General features: G+C 46.8%; 1 protein-coding gene across 1 annotated transcript; it reads left to right on the top strand.

Annotated features, from left to right (window-relative positions):
• Nucleotides 1-1,900: 1,900 nt before the first annotated feature.
• usp53b (ubiquitin specific peptidase 53b) lies at nt 1,901-26,213 on the top strand. The gene is made up of 17 exons (XM_060047167.1): nt 1,901-2,103; nt 3,125-3,285; nt 3,832-3,924; nt 4,330-4,464; nt 5,635-5,748; nt 5,970-6,052; nt 6,741-6,846; nt 8,862-9,008; nt 9,343-9,492; nt 10,012-10,183; nt 13,415-13,519; nt 14,371-14,812; nt 15,132-15,635; nt 16,070-16,122; nt 18,912-18,990; nt 19,702-20,603; nt 22,534-26,213. The coding sequence occupies exons 1-17, from the start codon at nt 2,028-2,030 to the stop codon at nt 22,608-22,610; spliced, it is 3,399 nt and encodes a 1,132-aa protein (XP_059903150.1). The 5' UTR covers nt 1,901-2,027; the 3' UTR covers nt 22,611-26,213.
• Nucleotides 26,214-26,246: the final 33 nt, after the last annotated feature.

The raw sequence follows: 26,246 nt of genomic DNA, 5'->3' as shown, positions 1-26,246 counted from the left end.
GTATATGTGTGAACTGAAGAGCAGTGGAAGTTGCGGCATATTATGTAGTGTGTCCTGTAACTGCACCAGTTTGCCACATGGTGCAGTTGACGTGCGTTATGGAAGCATGCATGTCGCTGGGAAAACATTGCTTATTTTGCTGGTGAAAAATAACCACAGCATGACAACTCAGTCGGTAATGTCAATGTAAAACAGCCCTCTTGCTGAACCCTGGTAGGGAGAGTGGCGCGGCATGACATCACATGGTTTACCCGGGCGATGAATGTGTCACAGGCATAGCCTATAGATCTGTAGCAGTAATAGAGGATACATGTGGATGAGAACAGTGATAATAGTGCCGTTCATTCGCCATCAATGAACAGTTAACGGTCAGAAGGGAACACAGCAACACACACACAAACACACACACACACACACACACACACACACACACACACACACACACACACACACACACACACACACACACACACACACACACACACACACACACACACACACACACACACACACACACACACACACACACACACACACACACACACACTCATTATGTCAACACGGTTTTGGTTTTTAAGATTGCGTTTCCATTTACATCCTCACCATCATCACCACACAGTCCAGTACGATATTGCATACATTCAAAAGTCTTATTTATCATATCAAATATATCAAGTCACATTTTGTACCCTTTCGTTAAAATATCCACCCATTTGTATATATTATTTATGTTTTTTAATTTTTATTTTATTTATTAGGATGTATATAACATTTTAGAATTCAAAACTGATTAGAAATAGTTTTTTCTTAAAGCATTCTGTGTCTCAAGTTCAAAGATGAGATGATGAAGATAATAATAATAATAATAATAATAATAATAATAAATGAAATTTATATAGCGCTTAATATGGTACTCTAAGACGCTTAGATGAACAGTGATGAACAGTTTGAACCGTCAAACTGTATGTTTTCAACTGAACAAAACAGAATGAATTGCTGTATCTGGAAACAGTCCTCATAACTAACGTCCACGCTAGTTACAGTTGTCATAACTAACATACATGCTGGTTATGTCAGTCCTCCTAACTAACATACACGCTGGTTATGTCAGTCCTCCTAACTAACATACACGCTGGTTATGTCAGTCCTCCTAACTAACATACATGCTGATTACGTCAGTTCTCATAACTAATGTCCACGCTGGTTACATCAGTTCTCATGACTAATGTCCACGCTGGTTACGTCAGTCCTCATGGTGAATGTCCACGCTGGTTACGTCAGTCCTCATGGTGAATGTCCACGCTGGTTACGTCAGTCCTCATGGTGAATGTCCACGCTGGTTACGTCAGTCCTCATGGTGAATGTCCACGCTGGTTACGTCAGTCCTCATGGTGAATGTCCACGCTGGTTACGTCAGTCCTCATGGTGAATGTCCACGCTGGTTACGTCAGTCCTCATGTTGAATGTCCACGCTGGTTACGTCAGTCCTTATGGTGAATGTCCACGCTGGTTACGTCAGTCCTCATGGTGAATGTCCACGCTGGTTACGTCAGTCCTCATGATGAATGTCCGCTGGTTACATCAGTCCTCATGGTGAATGTCCACGCTGGTTACGTCAGTCCTCATGACTAATGTCCACGCTGGTTACGTCAGTCCTCATGATGAATGTCCACGCTGGTTACATCAGTTCTCATGACTAATGTCCACGCTGGTTACGTCAGTCCTCATGGTGAATGTCCACGCTGGTTACGTCAGTCCTCATGGTGAATGTCCACGCTGGTTACGTCAGTCCTCATGGTGAATGTCCACGCTGGTTACGTCAGTCCTCATGGTGAATGTCCATGCTGGTTACGTCAGTCCTCATAACCAGCGTCCTCCCTTCTGCTTCCCCCAGCAGGTCTCCACTGTGTCGTCCTCCGATGGCCACCAGTAGCTCCGGGCCAGCGCGGGGCTGAATCCAGCAGCATGCTGCGTTCCCTCCCCAGCAGCCCTGGAGGCGTGTGGGGCTAGAGGACAGCCTACAGGCCATGGCCAGACCCCCCTACCTGCTCCCCTTGCCCACCATGTCCAGCTACAGCAAGACCCCCCTTGTCCCCGGTCAAGGTAGGCCCACAGATCGGACTTTAGATTCAAATATAAATTCTGATCAATTCTTCAAGCTTCAATCTGGGTGAACGTCTTCGTCTTCCTGACGTATCTATTTCAACCAATCGTTTGGCTGGAGATATGGATCTGTAAACCGCTGTCTCTGTGGCTTCTCCCTCCGGAAGTTTTGCCATAACATAATAGGACTGCTGGATCCCAGATTACCGGTCAAGGGGGATAACACACCATGCATCTGGCAACCCACCACGCTGCTCATCCATTTGGATTAGTGATGCAACGACAGCCCTGTCCAATGTCTCCAACTGGTTTTTAGAACTACCAAAATCAAGATCCAGATAGTTAAAGGATGTTTTAAACAAGTAATCAATCGATAAATCAATCGAATCGAATCACAAACAAAAATTAAGATTGAGGATTGTATGAGGCATATTAATAACACATGGAAATGTGCCGCTATTGTGGAATATGTTATTGTAATCCTGAGAAAATCAAAGACTTGTGGAGCTAATATTATTTCAGAGGCCCTCATTGTCTGAAGCTGTTTTTAGACCGTTTGTAATGAGGTTAGACTGTAGAGCGGAGAAAAACATCAACACTTGCATACTCTGTGACTGTGCCAAAAACAACACCTGAATGACTGATCAGATCCTTTGCTCCAGCATTGTTGAATTATTTAATCCTGATCGGTCAATAACATTCCAAGGGTGTACATTATTTCCCCACACCTCTGCCTTTGTAACGTTTCCGAATCAATGTGCTACAACTCCAACATTAACAACTGAAACACAACTATTTATAAATTTCAATCCAACCGCAAAAACAGTACCCTCAAAGTACCGTGGAAGACCATTTTAATTAATTAGTAATTAATTTCTTATATTGTAAAGTGTTAAACCCTCACTTCTTCTGTGGTAAATAGTCTCCGCTTCGCCTCGATCCAATCTCTCCACAGTTCTTCATTATTTGAAACAACGGGACGCCTGTCTTGGTATATTCCTTACTTACTTTTGGTTTTAAGGTACGGGGTCGAGTTCAATGGCCTGGGTGAAGCTGTTCAAGAAACCTGGAGGGGCCCTGAAGAAGTCCTACCAGCCAGGGAGCATGCTGTCCCTAGCGCTCACCAAAGGCCTGCTCAACGAACCGGGCCAGAACAGCTGCTTCCTCAACAGTGCTGTTCAGGTAATAGAGTTTAATAGTTAATAAACCGCTGTTATAGGTAAAACCTCAGAATGACTGCTAGTAAAAGAACATGTCATCCTAGGAAGAACTCCTGGCGTATGCTGTAAAAAACAACAACAACTGATGCGTTGGGCTTTTACGTCCCGACTTGGCGTCTCAATGACCCCACCAATTAGGGAGCATAACATCATTGGAGTGTTTTTATTACGGGAAGACAATGTTGGGTTTTAAACTGCCAAAGCATTTCTCATGCAAGACGTCAGCCTAGGTTACACGTTATTTGCGCTGATTTAGGATTTTACAGCACTACAACTCTCTAGAGTCCTATGAATATGGCGGTCTATCGCCATCAAATATCCCATGAGGCCTTCTGATGTACAAGCCCTATGCTGATACAGTAGACACCGTTGGAAATAGTTAATCAGTTATGTGCCCTGTAACACTCACAGAATCAATCCTTTACTCTTAATGATATACAGGATACTCAAATCATGTCTTTATCGAGCATTCCCTTTAGATGGCCTGTGTGTGATTTTCTTTCTACAGGTGCTGTGGCAGTTAGATATATTCAGGAGAAGCCTGAGACAACTCTCAGGGCACTTTTGTCTTGGAGATGCGTGTATTTTCTGTGCTTTGAAGGTTCGTTGTTTTTTATTTCATCATGTTTTAGAACAGTCAATATATTTTATTGTCGTCACATTCATTTTCTGCAGAATCGTTTTAGATTTGTATTAATAAACTAAAAGAAAAAGCAGTATTCCGATTCAGTTTCTGCTGATGAGGTAGTCTGTGCTTTAGGCTGCATGGCAATATGGAAAATATGATGATAGCGGTTATCACGATGAACTTCCAGCATTATCTTTAAAAACATTCCTTTACTGTTGTTCTTTCCGTGCGTGCTTGCGTGCGTGTTCATGCGTGTGTTTGTGCTGCCTGCGTGTGCATGTGTGTGAATGTGTGTTCATGTGTGCGTGCCTGCATGTGTGTGCATGTGTGTGCATGCCTGTTTGTGTGTGTGTGTGCGTGCGCACTCTGTTTCCACAGAGTATATTTGGGCAGTTCCAGCAGAGCAGGGAGCGCACCCTAGCGTCAGACAGCCTCCGCAACGCGCTGGCCGAGACCTTTAAGGACGAGCAGCGCTTCCAGCTGGGTCTCATGGACGATGCCGCCGAGTGCTTCGTGAGTCGTCCCCCCCCCCGCCCCCCCCCCCCAGCCCCCCAGCCTGAAACACGTCTTATCCCCCCCTTTACACCAGGGTCACAGAACCTTCTCATGCCATCAACCACCTTCCGATACTCTCCACCCCCTACCCAGCTAGTATTCAGCGCATTAACACACTTTCACTACCTTGTCAAAAGTAAAAGTAAGCGTATTTCTCTATTTATAGCCGGTTTGTCATCAGTAGAGTAATATAATTTTCAGGACATATCAGCAAGCATACATTTTTTTACGACCCACTTGGTGGCTGGCTGGGTTCAGAAAACCACCGCTTTAAAGGAACACTTTGAGGCAGAGATGTAGAAGAAGGATGGAGCTATCTGATGGATTAAAGCACTGGCTTGTTGTGCTCTACTGTGACTCTGAGGAGTAGAAAGATTAAAGAAAACCTTTTACCGGCCCGTTCCTTCTTTCTCTCCCTTGATCTTACAACGCTGTCAAGACAGAACGATGTGATCCGAAAGCGAGAGGCTCGGTTGTTATCTGAAATGGAAAGCCAGCATTTTAGTGTGAGACTTTTTCCAAAGAGTTGTGCTCTGTTCGGAGCTGGTTTTTGTTTGAAATTGCCCCCAAGTGATTTGCGTCTCGCCCAGCTGTTCACATTGTGAACAGAATAATACAAAATGGATGACGGAGGAGAAAGGTTCGGGGCCAACAGCAGGAGTAACTAACTTGAAATCAGTTTCTGAGCTCAAACCCTATGACCCTATGATTCTGTTGAGATCTCCATTTGCATTATTTAACGATGATGGTGCTGTCTAGGTCAATTGGTACTCGAGCATAACATTAACACTGTCAGTGGTTAGATTCCCACTGGGACCTGCCATGCTTATAAACACATGCACTCATTGTACCACTGCTTATGTTATTAAATAGTGTATATTAAAACAGAACATTGAACTACAATATATCCACCTGTTAAATTATTACAATTGAAAATAGCAGTCAAAAATGTGTAATAACAATAGGTTAATGGTTCATTGCAGATATTAACTACAGTTTTATTCTAGTTTTGTGTTGGTTTTTTTTTTTCTGTGAATGAGCATTAGGAGAACATTATGAATAGCAGAATAATGACCAATAAGTTTAGATTTGCATCCCTTATTAATATCTTTGTCCCTGACCCTGTAGGAGAACATCCTGGAACGCATCCACCTGCACATCGTCTCTGACACGGCCACCGACGGATGCTCGTCGAAATCCTGCATCACACACCAGAAGTTTGCCATGACTCTCTACGAGCAGGTACGCCTAAAGACAGTTGAATTCTGGGTTAGGTTATGTGTTTGATGACTTCATTGAGGGTATACTACCGAATGATGTTTGAGGACGTCATTGAGGGTATACTACAGAATTATGTTTGATGAATTCATTGAGGGTATACCATCACTTAAGTGAAGTGAAGTAGACGTATATTACAAAGAAAATGTACTGATTTCGTGAACTCTGGATCTTTTCCTCAACAGTTTGTTTGTCGCAGCTGTGGAGCATCTTCAGACCCGCACCCCTTCACAGAGCTGGTACATTATGTCTCCACCACTGCATTATGGTACGTTCCTTCCACCACTGCATTATGGTACGTTCCTTCCACCACTGCATTATGGTACGTTCCTTCACTGCGTAACGCGATTCACCCTGCTGGTAAGTTATGTCTCCCCCACTGCATTATGGTATGCTCCTTCACTGCTGGTACATTATGTCCCCCCCCCACTGCATTATGGTACGTTCCTTCACTGCATAACACATTTCATTTTTTTACATTTTCTCTTGCAATGTTCCATGCGTTCTACGTGCTTGAGGAATGCTAATATAAATATATATAATGTGTTGTTTTTATTATATTTTTTGTTTTTTAATAATAACAGTGAAACTGTCATGTTATCACCAAAAAGTCAGACCTTTCATTTCCATGCCCTTATGTGGCAGATTTAGTTGAATCACGCAAAACTGAAATTATTAAACAAGGGGAACAACTCAACAAGAAACATGTCAAACAATTCATTAAAAAAATAAGATGCATCATAGAGCTGTAATAATTACATGTTGAAGTGACTTAAAGTAAAAAGAAAAATAATTCTCAAAAAAAAGCATAATTATTGACAATTTCCGCAAAAATTATATGAACAAAAAAAACATGGGACAAAACGGACATTTTCACTGGAGCAGACCCAGACGGTGTGGGGTCGAGGGTTAGGGCCCCCTCTCAATGAGCCCCCCCGCCCCCTTTGTCCCCCCAGTCAGCAGGTGGACGGCCTGCTGGGGAAGAGCGAGCGCCAGCGTGCAGACATGTTCGGGGAGCTGCTCCAGGCCGCCAACACCTCAGGAGACCTCCGCAGCTGCCCGGTACGTCTCCCCACCCCCCCCCCCCCGTCCCCCTGCATGGGGGGCACCCACAGCCCCACCCACTGGGAGTCATCCGCTTACGGCCTCTTTGGACGTTTTGCCGGGTGTCAAAGACGCGGCGGTGTGCCGTAATCCGCACGCTGACACCGATTTATTTCCAAATTCACACTAGTCCTCTCTGAGAGGGATTTTGTTTGTAATCACACCCCGGCCGCCGCCGCCGCCGCCGCCCGAGTTCACCCTGCGCTCAGCACCCGGTGACATCACGGCTCTGCTGAGCCCCGACACGCCGTGTGCGGTTACAGTCAGAGCGCCTGTTGGTGGCGTGGGCTTAAAATGAACCCACACTGAGATGAGTTGATGTTTTTGTTGGCGGCCATTTGGACAGTATGCATTATGTGCATGCAGAGTTTCAGCATAGGAGCCGGTAAACCAGCACTGGACAATGTGAGCACGTTCATAGAGTCACAATGTTATCACACATTCATATCGTCACAATATAATAACGCGTTCATATCGTCAAATTATAATCAAACGTTTGTATCGTCACAATATGATCACACGTTTGTATCGTCACAATATAATCACACGTTCATGTCGTCACAATTTAAACACACCTTCCGCACAATGCACAAATCAATGGGTCTTTATTATTATTTATTTTATTCCTGATAAATGACTGTATTAAGGATTAAACTCCCATGGGGTTGTTGTGTATTTACAATTCACCCGGCAGCTGTGAATATGTGACGCGTGGGGACAGACAAGTGCAGCGAACACGCCTCTACGGAGACAAGGACGAGAGCGCGCCCGTCGAGGCAGGGGTAGAAACTTTTGTCCCGGTCTTCTGTAGCGCTGCACTTGAGGCATCCGGAAGGGGCGGGCGCCAGACTGGAGACGGGCTATAAATAGCGGGACCGGCTTATCCACTGTTGTTGTCCTGTGCCCTGGCTACGGCTGGCGGCCACTCGTGTGTGTGTGTGTGTGTGTGTGTGTGTGTGTGTGTGTAAGATTGCCGCGTGGCTAAGTGTCCTGTATCTGTCCCCGTCCCCCCCCCGTGTTCTTCAGCATATCTGCATCATGCGGTTGTCATTCAGTTCGCAGCGACGCAGGACTGAAGGAAACATATGTTGTGACATAACCGAGGCCAGCTTCGCTTGCTACAAATGTCACGTTTTATTCTCACTTTGTTGTCAAAGAGTTGTTATTTTGGGAGCTCAAAGCTGTCTAGAATTACACTCGATTTTAACATCAAGTTAAGTTTATTTATAAAGCCCTTTATCCAGGGCTTAAAATACTTCACTGGCTCACATTCAAATAAAGTGTGTGTGTGTGTGTGTGTGTGTGTGTGTGTGTGTGTGTGTGTGTGTGTGTGTGTGTGTGTGTGTGTGTGTGTGTGTGTGTGTGTGTGTGTGTGTGTGTGTGTGTGTGAGTCTGTGGTGTCTGTTTGATTGTGCATCTCCATCTGGCCATGTGTGTGTCTGTTTGTGCCTCTGGTTGTGCATCCGGATTTGTGTGTGTTTGAGTGTGTGTGTGTGTGTGTTTGATAGTGCCTCTGGTTTTCTGAGTGTGTGTGTGTGTGTGTGTGTGTGTGTGTGTGTGTGTGTGTGTGTGTGTGTGTGTGTGTGTGTGTGTGTGTGTGTGTCTTTCTGGGACTGTGTGTGTCTGTGTGTGTGGGGGTCTGTGTGTGTGTATGTGTTACTTTCTGGTTCTTTGTGTGTGTGTGTGTGTGTGTGTGTGTGTGTGTGTGTGTGTGTGTGTGTGTGTGTGTGTGTGTGTGTGTGTCTGTGTGTGTGTGTGTGTGTGTGTGTGTGCGTGTCTTGATGGGTCTGTGTGTGTGTGTGTGTGGGGGGGGGATCTGTGTGTGTGGGTTCTGTGTGTGTGTATGTGTTTCTATCCGATTCTGTGTGTGTGTGTGTGTGTGTGTGTGTGTGTGTGTGTGTGTGTGTGTGTGTGTGTGTGTGTGTGTGTGTGTGCGTGTGTGTGTGTGTTTGTGTGTGTGTGTGCGTGTGTAGAGCCAGTGTGGTCAAAGCATCAGGATCAGGCGTGTGCTGATGAACTGTCCAGAGATCGTGACGATCGGCTTTGTGTGGGACGCCGAGCAGTCTGACCTCACGGACGACGTGATTCGCTCCCTCGGCCCACGCCTCAACCTATCAGGGGTGAGAACAACTTGTACAACATGGAGTCTGGACGAACGCCATGAACACAAGTCACTGGGCTGTGTGACGCCATCTTGTTAACAGCAATGTCGTTTCTAAGTTTTATCGCATCCCATCGTTGGAGAATATTTAAATATACCTGACAAAACACACAGGACATAATTGTAATCAATTTTCTTAGTTCCTTTCAGTTGATATCCAAAGCAAAATAATAAACCCATAACAATTATTGGAAACTAAAAAACAAGTTTTGTCCAAGCGATCAGCAACGTGTCTGATAGCACGAAGTATTACAAAATGTCCAACCGTGTTTGTGTGTGTGCTCTCCTCCCAGATGTTCAACCGCGTGACCGACGACAACGCCAAGCGGAGTGAACTCCACCTGGTGGGGATGATCTGCTTCTCCAGCAAGCACTACTCGGCCTTCGCCTACCACAGCAAGTCCTGCAAGTGGGTGTTCTTCGACGACGCCACCGTCAAAGAGGTCAGCGCCTTTGCACGTCTACAGTCAGTAGAGGATTAAAGGGGGGTTGTGGAGGGTTTAGTGGCCTCTAGTGGTGAGGTGGCCGACTGCAACCAACCATACCAACTGTTCGGTGAATCATAACTGTGGATCGCGCAGTGAGCGCACTTCTGCTTGCAGAGGTACGCTACAAATCGTTACTTGAAGCGTTCACGAATGCTGTGACGACATCGTTTTGGTTCACAATTTTTTTTATTTGGTGAGGGTACATCCGTACACGTAACACCCTTGTAGCATTTTGGCCTAGCTGGGTTTTCGGGCTAGTTCAAATTCTAAAATATGGGCCACTTTCCATAAGTTATCAAAAATTCAGCTATAGAGGAAGTTCCATTCATAAAATAGTGCTGTACACGTTAAAGAGGGGAATACTGTGACACAGTCCCACTTCATTCCATGGCGAGGGTGTCCACCACCATTCAAGCCGTCCATGCCTATATGTGTGTGTGTTACGCGCTCTTAGACCAGACCCGTGTGTTGCAGATCGGGTCAAAGTGGAAGGACGTGGCGTCCAAGTGCATCCGCGGCCACTACCAGCCGCTGCTCATCTTCTACACCAACCCGGAGGGCACCCACATCTCCAGCGAGGATGCCCCCCGCCACACCACCATGTGCCCCCGCTACAGGACCAACGGGGTCAACGGGGAGATCGCAGGTAACGCCGCGGGCCGTTCAGCCAGGGGCCGCCGGTCTACAGCGCTTTGGTCCACGCTCGTTGGCCGGTGATGTCCAGACTGCGTCACCATCGCACGGTGCACCTGTTGCACATTTCTCTACACATTTACAAACACTGAAACAATACAGATTAGTTATTTTTTAACATATTTTCAAGCACAGATCTCAACTACAAATCTGTTGAACACTCACCTAAAACACTGTTTTTACAGACAGAATAGAAAATAGACGTAATGTGTGCAACTATTCCGGGACCTGAACACAAAGGTGTTTTGAGAGTTTTTCTTTTTTAATGAGGTGCTGGAAATTTGTGTTGTGGACTTCAGGCTGAAATTTCCGGGTTTGTCTCCCAATGTCCTCCGCCTGTCTGTTATCTTCAAGCAGGATTTCTAACGCCTGTACGTCCTACATGTATCTGAAGTCTAAGTTGTACGTTGCTTTGGAGCTGGAACACGGTTCGACACTAGTCTCACTGCAATAGACAAAGTTTGTGTCCGTCTTTAATTCATACATAATGATGGGAGCAAAAAGTTTGGGGTGAATTTTGACACACTCCCACTTCTACTGTCTGCAATGTTCCTACTCATGAGATCAGGCGTGCAGGTGTTCGGTTCAGGGATCACATCCAACTCCGAGCGGTAATACTCCGTACCTCAGGTGGATTAAAACAGGAGCAAAATGTGTAAAGCACCGGCGATGAGATGAGTAGTTTGATACGGATTACAGCGGGGATCGTGCTGCCATCCCCTGCTAAACTCCACCCTGCTCACCTCCGTGCCAAAACAATCTCTCAGAGTACCTCCAAAATGTACCTCGCTGTTCCCGCCAACGCATTAAAAACAATCATTTCATTACAACAAATTGCGTCATTTAAATAATAACAATTTCACCCTCAACACAGGCGATTATGTTGTGCATGTGTGTGCGGCGCTGGGATTGTTTCAGAGTAGGTTTAAACCCTTCCCCATGCCAGGGAGATCTCCCCCCGGCCCGGTGTTCTGGGTTGAACCTGGCACAGGCCAACGCGGGCAGATTATAACCCACGCGCCCTGCCTTAATCCCTGCTCCCTCGCCTCTCTCTCTCTCTCTCTCCCTCCCTGCTCTGGCTCGGTCCAGCTCAGTCCTGCCAGATGCTTCCCATGTTGTCCGACTCCAGTCTCTGCCCTGCTCCTGCTGGGGTTTGTCTTCTGTCTTCTTTTGTTCTGTTTTTTCTTTTTTCGGGGAAGGGGGGCAAAATGGCGTCTGTCTGCGTTTAGATGGATTGTTGTGCGGTAGGGTTGAGCCCGGGCATCCCGGCGGGCATGGGACCAAGGCCCTGGTTTGGGGGAAAACATTGTAAGTAATTTGTTTGGTTAGTGTTCAGAATGTAGCGGTTTAGAAGTTTGTGGAAAAATGGATTTTGTTGTGAGACTAGTTTTAGTTGGAGCTGAAGCTTAGAACCAGAACGCTTTGGTAGTTCCTTCCTGTAGGTCATGATTCCATGTCGATTTGTCACCTTTGCCTACTAGGAGGGATGCGTATTTGTATGTCGTTCCTGCTTTCCATCTACATTTTTGTATTCCCCTCGTGGTTGCAATAACATGACATTTCTGCTGAGTTCACGCCACTCTGAGTTACTGCTATTTAATGTTAAACAAGTCCTGATAGAGTTGTAATCCACCACGACCCCGCAGACAGGAGGCTGTAAAAGCACGTCATATCTTATGTTACTTACTCGTGCTTCCATGTCTACATGATTGTGTTGGAGTTGTGTTTTATTTGTTACAGACATTTCAGTTGAAGAGCGTGTCGGTTATAACATGGAGAAACAATGCAGCAAATGCGATGGCTTTTACCGCTCATTTGGTTTCTACCCTCTACTGTTTCCTCTTATATTCTGCAGCTTCTACCCAACAATTCTAATGTTTTAGCAACATTCGTGTTGCTCTCTCGGCGACAAGTGTCTCTCTTGCCATAAACTGGGATTAAACCAGTGTTTGTTTTGAGGGAGAATCGCCTCCCCTGCGTATGCATATGAGATTGAGTCAATCTGAATCTACAAGAGCAATAATGACAGCACAGCCTGGCTGCCGCATTGAGAGCCTGTAGTTCTACTCATCCCCTTCGCAAACCTTTTTCCTCATGGCTTAAAAATCAATCAATTATTTGATGGTGAAGTATATTTTTTGCAGTAATATTTTGTCATTTGTTTTAAAACATTATTTTATTTAACTATTTATACACCATTCATTCATTTGTGAAAAATAAATCTCCATTAGAATCAAACTCGGCTTATAGTTTGGCCCCTTTTGTTGCGTGTTGCCAACTCAAACTGCCCGTCCACGACAACGTGACGGCGAACAGCGATTATCCACGCCATGGCCGTGCGTAAACTCTCCACGCAACTTGGCATTATGGCGACTATAAATCCCGCCTAACAACCCTTTAGACCAATTGTATCCTTTTGTTATGACCTAAACCAATAGATTGGGTGTATGTACAAGCCTTAGTGCGTACTTGCTTGATAAAAGCGTGTTGTGTGTCCACAGTGAGTGGGCCCAGGGCCCCACAGCGGCAGCCAGGGCCCTCACAGCCCACTGCTGGCCCCTCAATGTACTGCAGGCTACAGTGGAGGTCCGTTCAGGCCCCAGAGGGCCTCTGGGGCCTCCCCAGTCGCATTCATGTGTGGGAGCGCGTGTCCTCATAGCAAATCGGGTTTCAAACAATTGTCTTTTTCTTAGAACTACAGCCAGGTCCATTTTTTTCCCGCAATGTGCTGAGCGTAAAACTAACTTTGAACGTGACCCAACTTGTGGTTAGACGGGTGAATCAGTGGATGGCAGGTTGAATCATAATGTGGAGAGCATGGAGCCATGATACTAAGGAGGCCCAACATGGTCTGTGGAACCCTTGGCTACAGCCTCCATCACTTTGTTGTGATATTCTACATCTCAGGGACCGCAAACTATAGACCACTGAGTGTGCCTCGGAGATAACGAATGATTGTGTGGTCAGTCTGGAGGCCCCGGGTGGTTTGCTTGTCTTCCACGGTGGCTCTTGTGTTTGCCTCACCAAAGGTTACCCAAGCTTTCAAGCTTCTCAGGTTTTGATCTGCAGACCTATCACACACATTTATGGGAGATGCTAACCTGCGTGAGAAAATATCGACATGCCGTCATGGTTGGTGAATGATCTGTTATTGTCCTTTGGTCAACTCTGACGATCTCCGCAGTGAGGCTTCCTCTCAGCAGTCCCAAGATGGAGGGCTTCCCCCGAGGCTGTGCGACCGCCAAGAAGGACCGAGGGCATCACAGAGCTGACCACGCGCAGCAAAAAGGTCTGTGTGCGTGTGTGTGCGTTAGAGACTGGAACTGTCTAATTAAGGGCTAAACAAATACAATTAACTTGACGGTGCTTACAGGAGATCTTGGACCCATTTGCCGATAATTTGCGTCTAATTGACCAATGGGTCAATTAATTTGTGAATTGGTCCGGTATTTAGCCAGATTGCTGCAGCCGTAATCCTTGAAAAATGCGCTGCAATGCAATCCTTTGGCTCAATAGCGCCCGTCAGTGTATGTCCTCTAAAGGTGGTTGTTTTCGTTGCTGATCGCCTTTTATTCTAACATTATGGAAAGGATCCCTCCTGAGAAATACAACTTCTTTCTTTGCCATCGACCCTGGTCTCTGGTTTATAGTATTTGTCCAGTGTGTCAGTGAAGGGGTCTCTATGACACAGTCTTGTAAGATCAGGGGCCAGTAGGATCAGGGTGTATGGTCCAGTAGGATCAGGGGGTATGGTCCAGTAGGATCAGGGTGTATGGTCCAGTAGGATCAGGGTCCAGTAGGATCAGGGTCCTGTAGGATCAGGGTCCAGTAGGATCAGGGTGTATGGTCCAGTAGGATCAGGGTGTATGGTCCAGTAGGATCAGGGTCCTGTAGGATCAGGGTCCAGTAGGATCAGGGGGTATGGTCCAGTAGGATCAGGGTCTATGGTCCAGTAGGATCAGGGTCCTGTAGGATCAGGGTCTATGATCCAGTAGGATCAGGGTCCAGTAGGATCAGGGGGTATGGTCCAGTAGGATCAGGGGGTATGGTCCTGTAGGATCAGGGTCCTGTAGGATCAGGGTCCAGTAGGATCAGGGGGTATGGTTATCGTGGTTGTGAACCGGTGGCGTTCTGTTCAAGGGGTGCCGTACTGCCGACTGTCCCCTCCCCTGGAGAACGGCCTGAAGCCCCCGGCCGAGCCCAAGACGCGAGGTGGGGGCTCCGGCTCCGGCCCTCGTCCGGACAAGGCCTCTGGGCACCCCGCCCCCACCCCCGCCCCCACCTCCACCTCCACCAGCAGGGCCATTCAGGAGCCGCGCGGAGCGCCAGCCTCCAGCAGCCGGAGGTCCACCAACAGCGCCGTCACCAGCTCCTCCTCCTCCCCCTCTTCCCCCGGGCGGCCCGACCCGGACAGCGGCCCCCCGGAGCCCCCGGAGAAGGCCCGGGGGAGCCGGCCCAAGGCGGCGTGGCGGCCCGTGAGGGAGGTGCTGAACGTGGACAGCGTGCTCAGCGACATGGAGCTGCGACGCCACCCGACCCTGCCGCACCACCTCCCGGGGTCCCAGGGCCCCACCCAGGCATGGTGAGGCCGCCGACATCATGGGAGGTTGTGACACGTTCAACACTTTAATCTTGTTAAAAAGTATAAAACGTAACTTCTGCCACTCAAGGCCTCTCAATCGAAACCCGACGAAACCAACCTCCAAACTCGAAGTCTGTCTGCTGTAGCGTTTGTGTCCGGTCATTTCCTCTCTCGGGGAGACCCGTGCCGACCCGTGTCTTTTTTCAGACTTTTATGGTTGTAATGTTTTTTCAAAGTGAGCCCCGCCTTCGTACACCCCCCCTGGGCGGCCTTGCGCTGGAAGGCCGCCGTCTGAGTAACCCTCTCCCTGCCCCTGCAGCCGACCGGCCCGGCCGCCCCCCCAGTGCGGCCGGGCGACTCGCGAGCCGGTCCAGACCCGAGGGGGGGGCGGCGATCCGGCTCACACCCGAGGCGGGGAGCGGGAGCAGCTCCACCCCCGAGGGGAGAGCCGCGACCCGGCCCAGACCCGCGCGGGGGGGACGGACGGTGACCGGCGCCAGCCGCAGCAGCAGCAGCAGCAGCAGCAGAAGTGTCTGATGACCATCTACGAGGACGAGCAGCGTCTGGAGACGGAGAGCCACAGCTCCGTGGAGTCGGAGAGCCGGCCGGGTCGGCTCAAAGGAGGGGGTGGGGGTGGGGGAGGGGGAGGAGGAGGAGGCCCGCGCACCCTGCTGCGCAGCGACACCTGGACCATCCAGAGGACCGAGTCGGGCTACGAGAGCAGCGACCGCCTGAGCAGCGGCTCCACCAACCCGGACTCACCCGGAGTGGACGGGTCCACCAGCAAGGACAGGAGGCTGCCGCCAGAGACCTTCTCACCAAGGTACAGTCCCTCTAGTGCTTAGGAGGCCTCACCGAGGGACGGCTCCTCTAGTGCTTAGGAGACCTCACCGAGGGACGGCTCCTCTAGTGCTTAGGAGACCTCACCAAGGGACGGCTCCTCTAGTGCTTAGGAGACCTCACCAAGGGACGGCTCCTCTAGTGCTTAGGAGACCTCACCAAGGGACGGCTCCTCTAGTGCTTAGGAGACCTCACCGAGGGACGGCTCCTCGAGCAAAGTCGCTGATCCATTCCAGTCTGCATAAGTTGACAGGGTCCAAGAAAAATGGTTTCCATTTTGTTCGAAACAGGCAGGTTTACCGGATGAAAATGTTCGATTATAATGGGTTTGATTTTCTGAATGGGTTCAACATGTCCTCTCCCTTTCACCAGAGGTTTAATCCACAACCCTTGTTTGTGTTTTTTGCTTTTATTTAGCAAGGGCCAGCCGCATCAAAAACAAAGTGCAATGCGTTCTCCTCCACACAATGGTAAGTTAAGTCTATATCTATAACGTCTTGCCTTAAAACTCACTCAAATACTACATTTACATTACATTCAGACGCTTTTATCCAAAGCCACTTGCAAAAGTACATTTCTAGTACAAACAATTGTGTTCATATAAGTATAAACAATATATGGCTGTCGGTATAGTAAGGATGTTCATAGAACCAAGTGCAAGCAATAACAATCGCTAGGTTAACCCATTCCCAGTGTATACAACAAAGATAGCTAGGATAAGATACGACACAACTAAGTACTATACTAAGTGCGACATACAATAAGTGTGTACATTGCACTTGTACATTGCACAAGTGCCAGGAAGTACAACCGGGAGGGAGTATTGGCTATGCAGAGTCGAGGTGAACTCTGAACAGGTGAGTCTTTTTGCGGAAGCTAGTGAGCGACTCTGCGGTCCTGACGTCGGCGGGGAGCTCGTTCCACCACTGCGGGGCCAAAAGAGAGAAGAGTTGTGACTTTGATGATCGACCTTTGGTTGCTCTTAGCGAAGGTACCAGACGTCCAGCTGAGGTAGTTGAGCGGAGCGCTCGAGCTGGGGTGTTTGGTTTGACCAACGCGTGGAGGTGGGCAGGGGCAGTTCCCTTGACCGCCTTGCAGGGAAGTACCATCATCTTGAATCTGATACGAGCTACTACAGGGAGCATGTGGTGGTCCCGGAAAAGGGGGGTCACATGGGGGAATTTAAGTAGGTTGAACACGAGGCGCGCTGCAGCGTTCTGGATACCCTGCAAGGTACTATTTGTTGTGGTTAAATCATAATTTAATTCCTGTCCATTATGTGTTTTTAAATAGTCAAACACAGCCATGATGACCCTAATAACCTAATACTAGCATCTTTGGGCTTACAGCAAATGAAAACTTAGAAAAAAACACACGTAATCCCTGAAACAATGTATGATGGATGAGTAGTTACTGAGCTGCATGGAAGGACTTGTACATCGACTAGATGTCTCCTATATCCTTCTAGAGGCCAGCCCAGCATGCCGTCATTCTATGACGGTGAATATGATCCTGAGCACCTTCTCTCTGTCGCTGGACTCAAGCCGGTTGTCCTATTTCCAACATTGTTACTGCGTAGAGGGTTTATGAGGAGGAACGTTCTGAGAAATAGACACGATGTTGAAAAGCTTTAAAGGCCTATGATCTACATCCGTGCTTCTCTAAGCTGTACACACACACACACACACACACACACACACACACACACACACACACACACACACACACACACACACACACACACACACACACACACACACACACACACACACACACACACACACACACACACACACACACACACACACACACACACACACACAGTAAAGTGCAGATACAATCTTATTTATTATCTATCTGCAAAAAAGTTCAAGCGATTTTCTTTTTTTTAATGAACAATAAAAAGGTCATGAACATCATGTTTTGTAAAAACAGACTTCTTGCTTTAGTGATAAAAGTAGGAACATCTTCCATGTTACGGTTACATATTTTTACCCAAAAAATCAAGATACATTTTTAAACAATTAGTTTACATCACTGACTAGTAAAACAACAACAACATTAAACAAATGTCATTCACAGCACCCTCAAAGGGGCTTCACCAAACTGCACCGAGGGTGAAGCATGGATACGGGTACAGCAGTTGGTGCATTTGCTTGCCTTCTTAGCTTGCTTTAACCTATTCACCAAATAAACCCCGGCACACGCATTAATCCCAGGATAATCCCAAAAAAACCCGGCCAGGGAGCACAGCTGGGCAGGACTGCTGGCGCTGCGGTCCGCTGCTCCCCCTATATGGGAGGCTTTTGTTCATTTATTTCCGTTGACGTACAGCACGAGTCCAAAGCCAAGCACAAGCACTCCCAACAGTTCAACTCTTGGCTGCCTCTTGCGCGCGTCTCTCCAGGGCAACGGTACAGAAGAAGAAAAAACAAAAACAAACATAACACGTCTATTTTTAAACCCAGTGCCCTCTTCTGAGCGTGCTCCGGTCCGTTCACCTTGCTGTGACTTTCACTCTGCTGCCATCTTGTTGCTGCGGGGCAGAACTGCAACGCAGGCAGGCGGTGAGACGGGGGCCCCGCTCCAGAAAACAGATTGAGGAGAAGGCTGAATGTAGGCCACAACAAGTTGACCTGACGTGGAGTTAGTACAGTCAGCCGCTGTGAAATGGTTCAGGGCCAGAACGGCTGGTTCTCCATTTGGGGATTTTTTTTGAGTTTTGAGCCGGGAGCATATTCCCTGTACTGCGTGTGTGTGTGTGTGTGTGTGTGTGTGTGTGTGTGTGTGTGTGTGTGTGTGTGTGTGTGTGTGTGTGTGTGTGTGTGTGTGTGTGTGTGTGTGTGTGTGTGTGTGTGTGTGTGTGTGTGTGTGTGTGTGTGTGTGTGTGTGTGTGTGTGTGTGTGTGTGTGTGTGTGTGTCATGATATTGATAAATCATGATATTGCATATCATGATACATGGCCTGGTGCACCATGTTTCCACGTAGCAGATCTCTCCCTGAGTGTGTGTGGTGTTGGCTGGTTTAACCTGTGCACAATGATGACTCAATGTGCAACACGTGTGCACATCCGAATCGGCCAGGTGAGGCTGTGTGAACCGGCCATTCTCAACACACACCTCCACAGTCTGTTTCTGTGTGTATGTGTCTGTTTAGCTGTTTTCATCGCTATTTTTCGCAAACGACCTGATGGTCCGCATGTTGCTGCCCAGTCCAGGTAAAGTACAAGCACCGACTGTGTCCCTCTGGTGGCTTCAGGTAAACAACAGGCCAGGACCCAGGGGAAGAACTGTGATCCTGGACTACCCTCCCACCTGAAGACCAGTCCAAACACAAGGTACCCAACGTCTCTCTCCAACAAAACCGGTAGGCCTTTCACATGTGCACCATAACTCAGGCATTCTCCAGGTAATACCCGGTGGTGCTGTAAGTGTGAACGGCAATCTCTGAATCGGCACCGCCGGAGTTCAATCTACCGGGCCCTCAGTGTGAAGTCTGGAGAATCGGAGAGCCAGAGGATTCAGACTGAGCGTATAGCGGTGATGCTGACGTGTTGAGGACGCTCCTATCAAAGAGTGTAGCTGCTTCGTACGCCTCTCTTCTTGCCTGTATTCTGCGTTCCAGCTTATGTCTGCTTTCCGCTCTTCTGTTGATATTGCATCTTATATAAGTCAACATAAATGCAGTGTTGTTATCACCTCAAAAGTAGTCTGAATAACAGAGCTTGGAGCATCTCCCGCCGTCTTCCATGTTTTGTAAACATTGGGACTAAAGCCCTTGCTTACAGCCTACGGAGTGTCTCCAATACGTGTGAACACGACTAACGCGGCTTATCTCTGGTGTGTGTTGCGTGTGTGAACGGGCCACTCCTGATCATCTGCTGACCTGAATCTCCGGAGCTCATCCAGAGTTCATCTGTGAAAGGGCCTGTGGGACTGGTTCCATATTGTGTATCTACGTCCCAGATGCCTACAGATAGACTCCAGACGGCGGTGTCTCTCTCCTTATGTGTAAATATTTAAATATATCTGCTGATTTATTTCGCCAGACGAAAGTCCAAGCACGCAATGAGCGGCGGCGTCAGCGGCGGCGGCGCGCGCAGGGCGGGCCCCTCGGAGAAGGACTCCACCAGCTCGGAGAGCCGGACCGGACCGCCCAGCGACCAATCGGAGAGCAGGTCCTCCAGAGGCTACAGCGACGGAAGCCCCGCCCACCGGCACGTGACCAAGACCAGCAGCTCGGAGTGGAACAGCTCCGACGACCTGGCGTTGTCGGAGCCCGAGGACCGGGACCGCGCCGCCTACCGCTCCGGCGCCGGCGAGACCCCCGGCCAGTCCCCAAGACTCCCCCCGCACCCCCACATCCTCTCCCCAGGCGAGACCCCCGGCGCCCAACCGCCCCTGCAGCAGCAGCAGGGACCGTCCGGGACCGCCTCCCTGAGGACCCCGTCCCAGACCCACCCCACCTTCAGACCCCGCCTCCTCCAGGAGCCCCTCCCCCCGAGGTCCGCCTCCAACGCCACGCCGCACACCAGCCCCAACAGGAAGTCAGAGACAACCGGCAGGAAGTCCTGCTCGGAGGCCAGTTCCAGGTCCGGCTCCGACCCAGAGCGGAGCACGGCGTCGTCTTGGGACGGCGAGGAGCGGGAGCGGGCCGCCGGTAGTAGGTCATCGTCATCGACGACGACCACGGGTGGGGGAGGGGCGGAGCAGCAGCAGGCGGCGGAGCAGCAGCAGGCGGCGGCGGCGACGTCCGGGCCGGAGGTCGCCCTGACGACGTACTTCAACGTGGACCACTGCATGACGGAGACGTACCGCCTCAAGTACCACAACCAGAGGCCCCTGGTGCTGACGCCCACCGGACCCCCGCAGGCCCTGCGGGGGGCCGGCGGAGACCCCGGCCCCCACGAGGCGCGCCCGCAGGACCCGCCCAAACACAGACCGGACCCAAGTGAGTGACACCAGCGATACGCCTTCTGGGACATGTTGGAGGATTACTGCCTTCATTTGGTTCATTGGGATTTGTGCACACGTCTAAAGATAGCCGCTGTTGAAACATGAACACATAGGAAACATGAACACATAGGAAACATGAACACATAGGAAACATGAACACATAGGAAACATGAACACATAGGAAACATGAACACATAGGAAACATGAACACATAGGAAACATGAACACATAGGAAACATGGACACATAGGAAACATGGACACATAGGAAACATGGACACATAGGAAACATGGACACATAGGAAACATGAACACATAGGAAACATGAACACATAGGAAACATGGACACATAGGAAACATGGACACATAGGAAACATGGACACATAGGAAACATGAACACATAGGAAACATGGACACATAGGAAACATGGACACATAGGAAACATGAACACGTAGGAAACATGAACACATAGGAAACATGGACACATAGGAAACATGGACACATAGGAAACATGAACACGTAGGAAACATGGACACATAGGAAACATGAACACATAGGAAACATGAACACATAGGAAACATAGGAAACATGAACACATAGGAAACATGGACACATAGGAAACATGGACACATAGGAAACATGGACACATAGGAAACATGAACACATAGGAAACATGAACACATAGGAAACATGGACACATAGGAAACATGAACACATAGGAAACATGAACACATAGGAAACATAGGAAACATGAACACATAGGAAACATGAACACATAGGAAACATGAACACATAGGAAACATGGACACATAGGAAACATGAACACATAGGAAACATAGGAAACATGAACACATAGGAAACATGAACACATAGGAAACATGAACACATAGGAAACATGAACACATAGGAAACATGAACACATAGGAAACATGGACACATAGGAAACATGAACACATAGGAAACATGGACACATAGGAAACATGAACACATAGGAAACATGAACACATAGGAAACATGGGAAACATGAACACATAGGAAACATGAACACATAGGAAACATGAACACATAGGAAACATGAACACATAGGAAACATGAACACATAGGAAACATGAACACATAGGAAACATAGGAAACATGAACACATAGGAAACATGAACACGTAGGAAACATGAACACATAGGAAACATGAACACATAGGAAACATAGGAAACATGAACACATAGGAAAACTAGGAAATATGAATACATAGGAAACATGAACACATAGGAAACATGAACACATAGGAAAACTAGAAAATATGAACACATAGGAAACATAGGAAACATGAACGCATAGGAAAACTAGGAAATATGAACACATAGGAAACATGAACACGTAGGAAACATGAACACATAGGAAACATGAACACATAGGAAACATAGGAAACATGAACACTTAGGAAACATGAACACATAGGGACATAGGAAACATGAACACATAGGAAGCATAGGAAACATGAATACATAGGAAACATAGGAAACATGAATACATAGGAAACATGAACACAAAGGAAACATGAACACATTGGAAACATAGGAAACATGAACAAATAGGAAACATGAACACATAGGAAACATGAACACAAAGGAAACATGAACGCATAGGAAACATAGGAACCCTGAACACATAGGAAACATAGGAAACCTGAACACGTAGGAAACATAGGAAACATGAACACATAGGAAACATGAACACATAGGAAACTTCAACAAAGAAGGTCTTATACAAAATATGTTTTTGTTTGTATTTTCTATTTAACCGCACCAATATTTTAGGGTCTAATCTTAGCAGGCATTGGAGCCATTGTGCTCCCGTTGTGATCAGAGGGGCCGCCTCCTTGCTCTGGGCTGTTTCAGGTGATGTGTTTGACTGTCCCCTCTCTCCACAGGCCATACGAGCAATAAGCCCTCCGCAAAGTGGAACCCAGTGGCTGCCAAAGGCCTGGACGAGCGGGGCTATTTGTGACGCTATAATTTCTTTTTATAACGTGTTGTTTGCTCGAAGAGACTGGAAGAGAACTGCATGACGGCCATCTTCCTCTGTCCGGTGCCACTTTGTTTGGGTGGGATTGGGATTTCGTCTTGGCCATGCAAGGTCATCGCAAAGATGCTTTAAAAAAACTAATCTGCACGTGTTGTTCGTTGTTTTCTTATAATGTTATATTTGTTACTTTAAGTTTGAGCTGGACGCCAAAGAGTTTACAGAATTGAAAATGTCATGTTTGAAGGATTATGTGAAATCAAATCTATTTTTATTCTTTTTTTTTCTGGCAACAGTTGCCATGGTTCCCTGGGTGAATTATCTGTTGAAGAAATATAGCCTCCTTTAGTCTGGGAGTGGGGCTTCAACAGGAATCCCCACGATTTATTTTGCCAAATCTGAGCCATTTCCATTTTAAATATAGATGTCTTTGCGTTTCTTTATTTTATTATTAGGAATTGCAAATATACATTTATTGAAAGGAGTTCACGTTTTGTGAACCAGGAAATATGTCTCTCGCGAGACAAATATATGATGTCAGTAATGATGTGAACCACAGTGACGGCTGCATCATTAACGGTCTGCCCACCTGTGCGCACCTGTGCTCAGGTAGAATAAGCCCCGCCCATTTGCATTGAAAAGTCCGTTCAGCCCTCTTTTGGATTATAATTATTATTTCTGTCCAAAGGACTCCCCAGAACCAACGGTACACTCATCCCTTATCACCCGTGATAAGGGATTGTGATAAGGCCTCTCAAATGGACACTTCAACTCAACTCGTATTTTTACATTTGTGTGTCCGGCCGTAGCATGAGTTCCTCACTGCTTTTCACCATGGATGCAGACGCACGCCAACCTTTCCAAACTTAACTTGCATTCTATAATATAAAACCACATAATACACATACGATCACGCTGTTTTTCGGTCTCCAAATAACTTGTGGAGGTTGGGAGAAAGTTGTTATGCAATACCTAAACACAGACTGCATAAAAATAGCAGAGAGTAAGCCTATTGGAAATGTTCCGCGCACACTTTAACTCAGGGCTCTTCCCCCTCCCCATCAACCAGTCCAAGTAATACAATAGTTAGAAATATCTTTGATCAGACCTTTCTGTCGATTTGATTGATTTGTTTTAATAGTTTATTTATTGACGGGTGCACATCATTTCTTGTATCTGTATGTCTGAAATCATCATGACTTCTACATGTGTTTTGTTATTTATTGCTTTATTTATTTAGTAAATATCGTCATTCAAAGGGGTACATATTTATTGGGAAATGTATTTGGTCTTCCTTGAGATTTGTAAAGATTTTCACACTGTATACACAATACCACAATACTCAGACTGGTACTACTTCTACAACCTGGGTGTTAAATCCACAAATATTATGCTTCTTGTCTTTCTCTAGAATCCCTGTACTCCGTTGTTCTCACATTTACAAAGACCTGTAAAGTATTTAAAATTGGGGCTCACACATCATTCGTGTATTCGACAATATTATTGTCTTACAAAGTGGTATAAACCCTGCATGTCTTTTTAGAAGTCTTAACGTTCCGGTGTACTGTGGTGCCCCCAGCCTGAAATATAAGTCACTGAGTCTCGGATACCACAATTCTCCTGAATCAGAAAGTTCAATTCAAAGCCGCTTTTTTTATATTTTCAAGAATTTCACAAATAATAATATTTTTGATGAAGACACCCATAAAGAAGGATTTCTACTTAGGATTTGGACTCCACTCTTTCCTGTCTAACGGTCACATTTGTTTAAAGAACGTAGGCGTTGCTATGCATGACGTAAAGTTGGTGTGAACTACTTTTTGAAACTTTGTATCTGTAGATTTAACATTCCTGATAGCTCGTTCTAAAAAGACAGAGCCACCTTCTCTTTAAACCCCACTGAGCGTCTGGCCCAGTGGGCCTGCTGGAACAAGGTCAATAAGATGCTGGTCCTGATTTCACTGCTTTTTAATATCAACGATGAACAATTATATTAATTTAGTCACTGTCGTATACACTAGCTGTGGGACTTTTGCAGCCATCCTAAAAAAAACATTTCAAAGTTACACTTCTATATTCAAGTGCATTTTATTTACAATGATACATTTATCTTAGCATTAGGGATATGATGCAAACAGGTTACAGAGAGTTGATGAAATTAAGTCCATAAAGGATTGGCACATATTGCCCTTGTATGACATCCCAAATTTAACTGGACTGGGAAATTCAACACGGTATGCATTGATCATAGTGACGAAAGTGATCCATTTGAACAATCGATAAATCTCTCTGGTTGCTCATGAGCTGTAACTACGAACCATGATGTGTGTCTTGTGCTTCCCCATTGGCTGTTGGTTCATGCCATGTTTTAATCTTTTTTACTGAATGCAATGCTGTAAATGTTTAATGTACAGTACCACTAGGCTGTATTAACTCACTCTGTATCTTCTTTGTTATGAGTGTTCACCGAGAGTGCCTTCACAGTTTCAGCGTGAGCTCCCCTGTGTTACCCTGCTCAACTAGAGGATGTCATTTTAAACCTTTTGGAATATGCAACGCTGACAGCGAAACATACCTGATGACAGTCAAAGACACTTTATTTATTTATTACACTTTAGGATGTGAGACAAATGAGGGTTTAGTAGGCACGGCAACTCTGCTCAAGGGCCAAAGTTCTACCTCCAGGTGTGGTGACGTGAGGACTGTACCAACTGATAGGGTGATAGGTGTTGCATCATGGATAGACCAGCGTACTCCGAGGACTGTACCAACCTGGGTGATCCTCCCCCCCTCATGCATTTTGTTGGACACTCCCACCAGTGTGGTGTCAATGTAGCGTTGATTTTGAAACGGTTTCAATGGCCAAACAACATCACACCTGGTGGTAAAATGGGGGATCTTTAACGTTTGAGCTGAGCGAAATTATTTGCAGCAGACATTTTTACACTGGTCCTGACATCTCAAGGGCGGAAGGTTATTCATGATGTCGGCCAAAGGTTTATCCGTTAAAGCGGTTTGCCGTTGGGTTGGTGTGGAGGGGGCAGAGCTTTAAATGACTGCTGATTGGAGCAGATTATTATCTGAAGAGGTTATCGAGTTGAAAATAAAGAGGGTTATTGGAAGGGACATGGCATGATGCACGACCTTTGATTTATTGGTTGACACAAAGAGTTTTAAAAAACACTGAGTAGTGCGATGGTTTTCAGAATCTGGTTGCGGTTGTGTTACTTATGTGTACTTGAGCTGAGATTTGGCCTCAAGGGGGAACCGTCGCACTCTGTTATTTGTCCGTTTCCCTCCATTCTCGTGCAGTATTGCAGAAAAGTCAGATCATTGACGTCATTGGTCCAGGATTTGGATAAATCCCGCTAATGTTCCAATCCGTCAAGGATTTATTGGACGGAAACAGAGTTGATGATTCCCCTTTGTTAAGGCTTGATTGAGTCTCCACCGAATGCTTCCTGAATTGTCTGCTACTAAGAGTAGAACCATATGAACTGTCAACACTATATTTTTGTAGATGTCAATCAATATTTATTTTTATTTATTGTTAAATAAACTTTAAATGATTCTCTTGGTTTAAAATGATCATAGCCTATTTTTTTTTGTTTTTTGTTTTCT

The sequence above is a fragment of the Gadus macrocephalus genome, chromosome 3, assembly GCF_031168955.1.
Source record: "Gadus macrocephalus chromosome 3, ASM3116895v1".
Lineage (NCBI taxonomy): Eukaryota > Metazoa > Chordata > Actinopteri > Gadiformes > Gadidae > Gadus > Gadus macrocephalus.
This window is presented reverse-complemented; position numbering and strand designations above follow the sequence as displayed.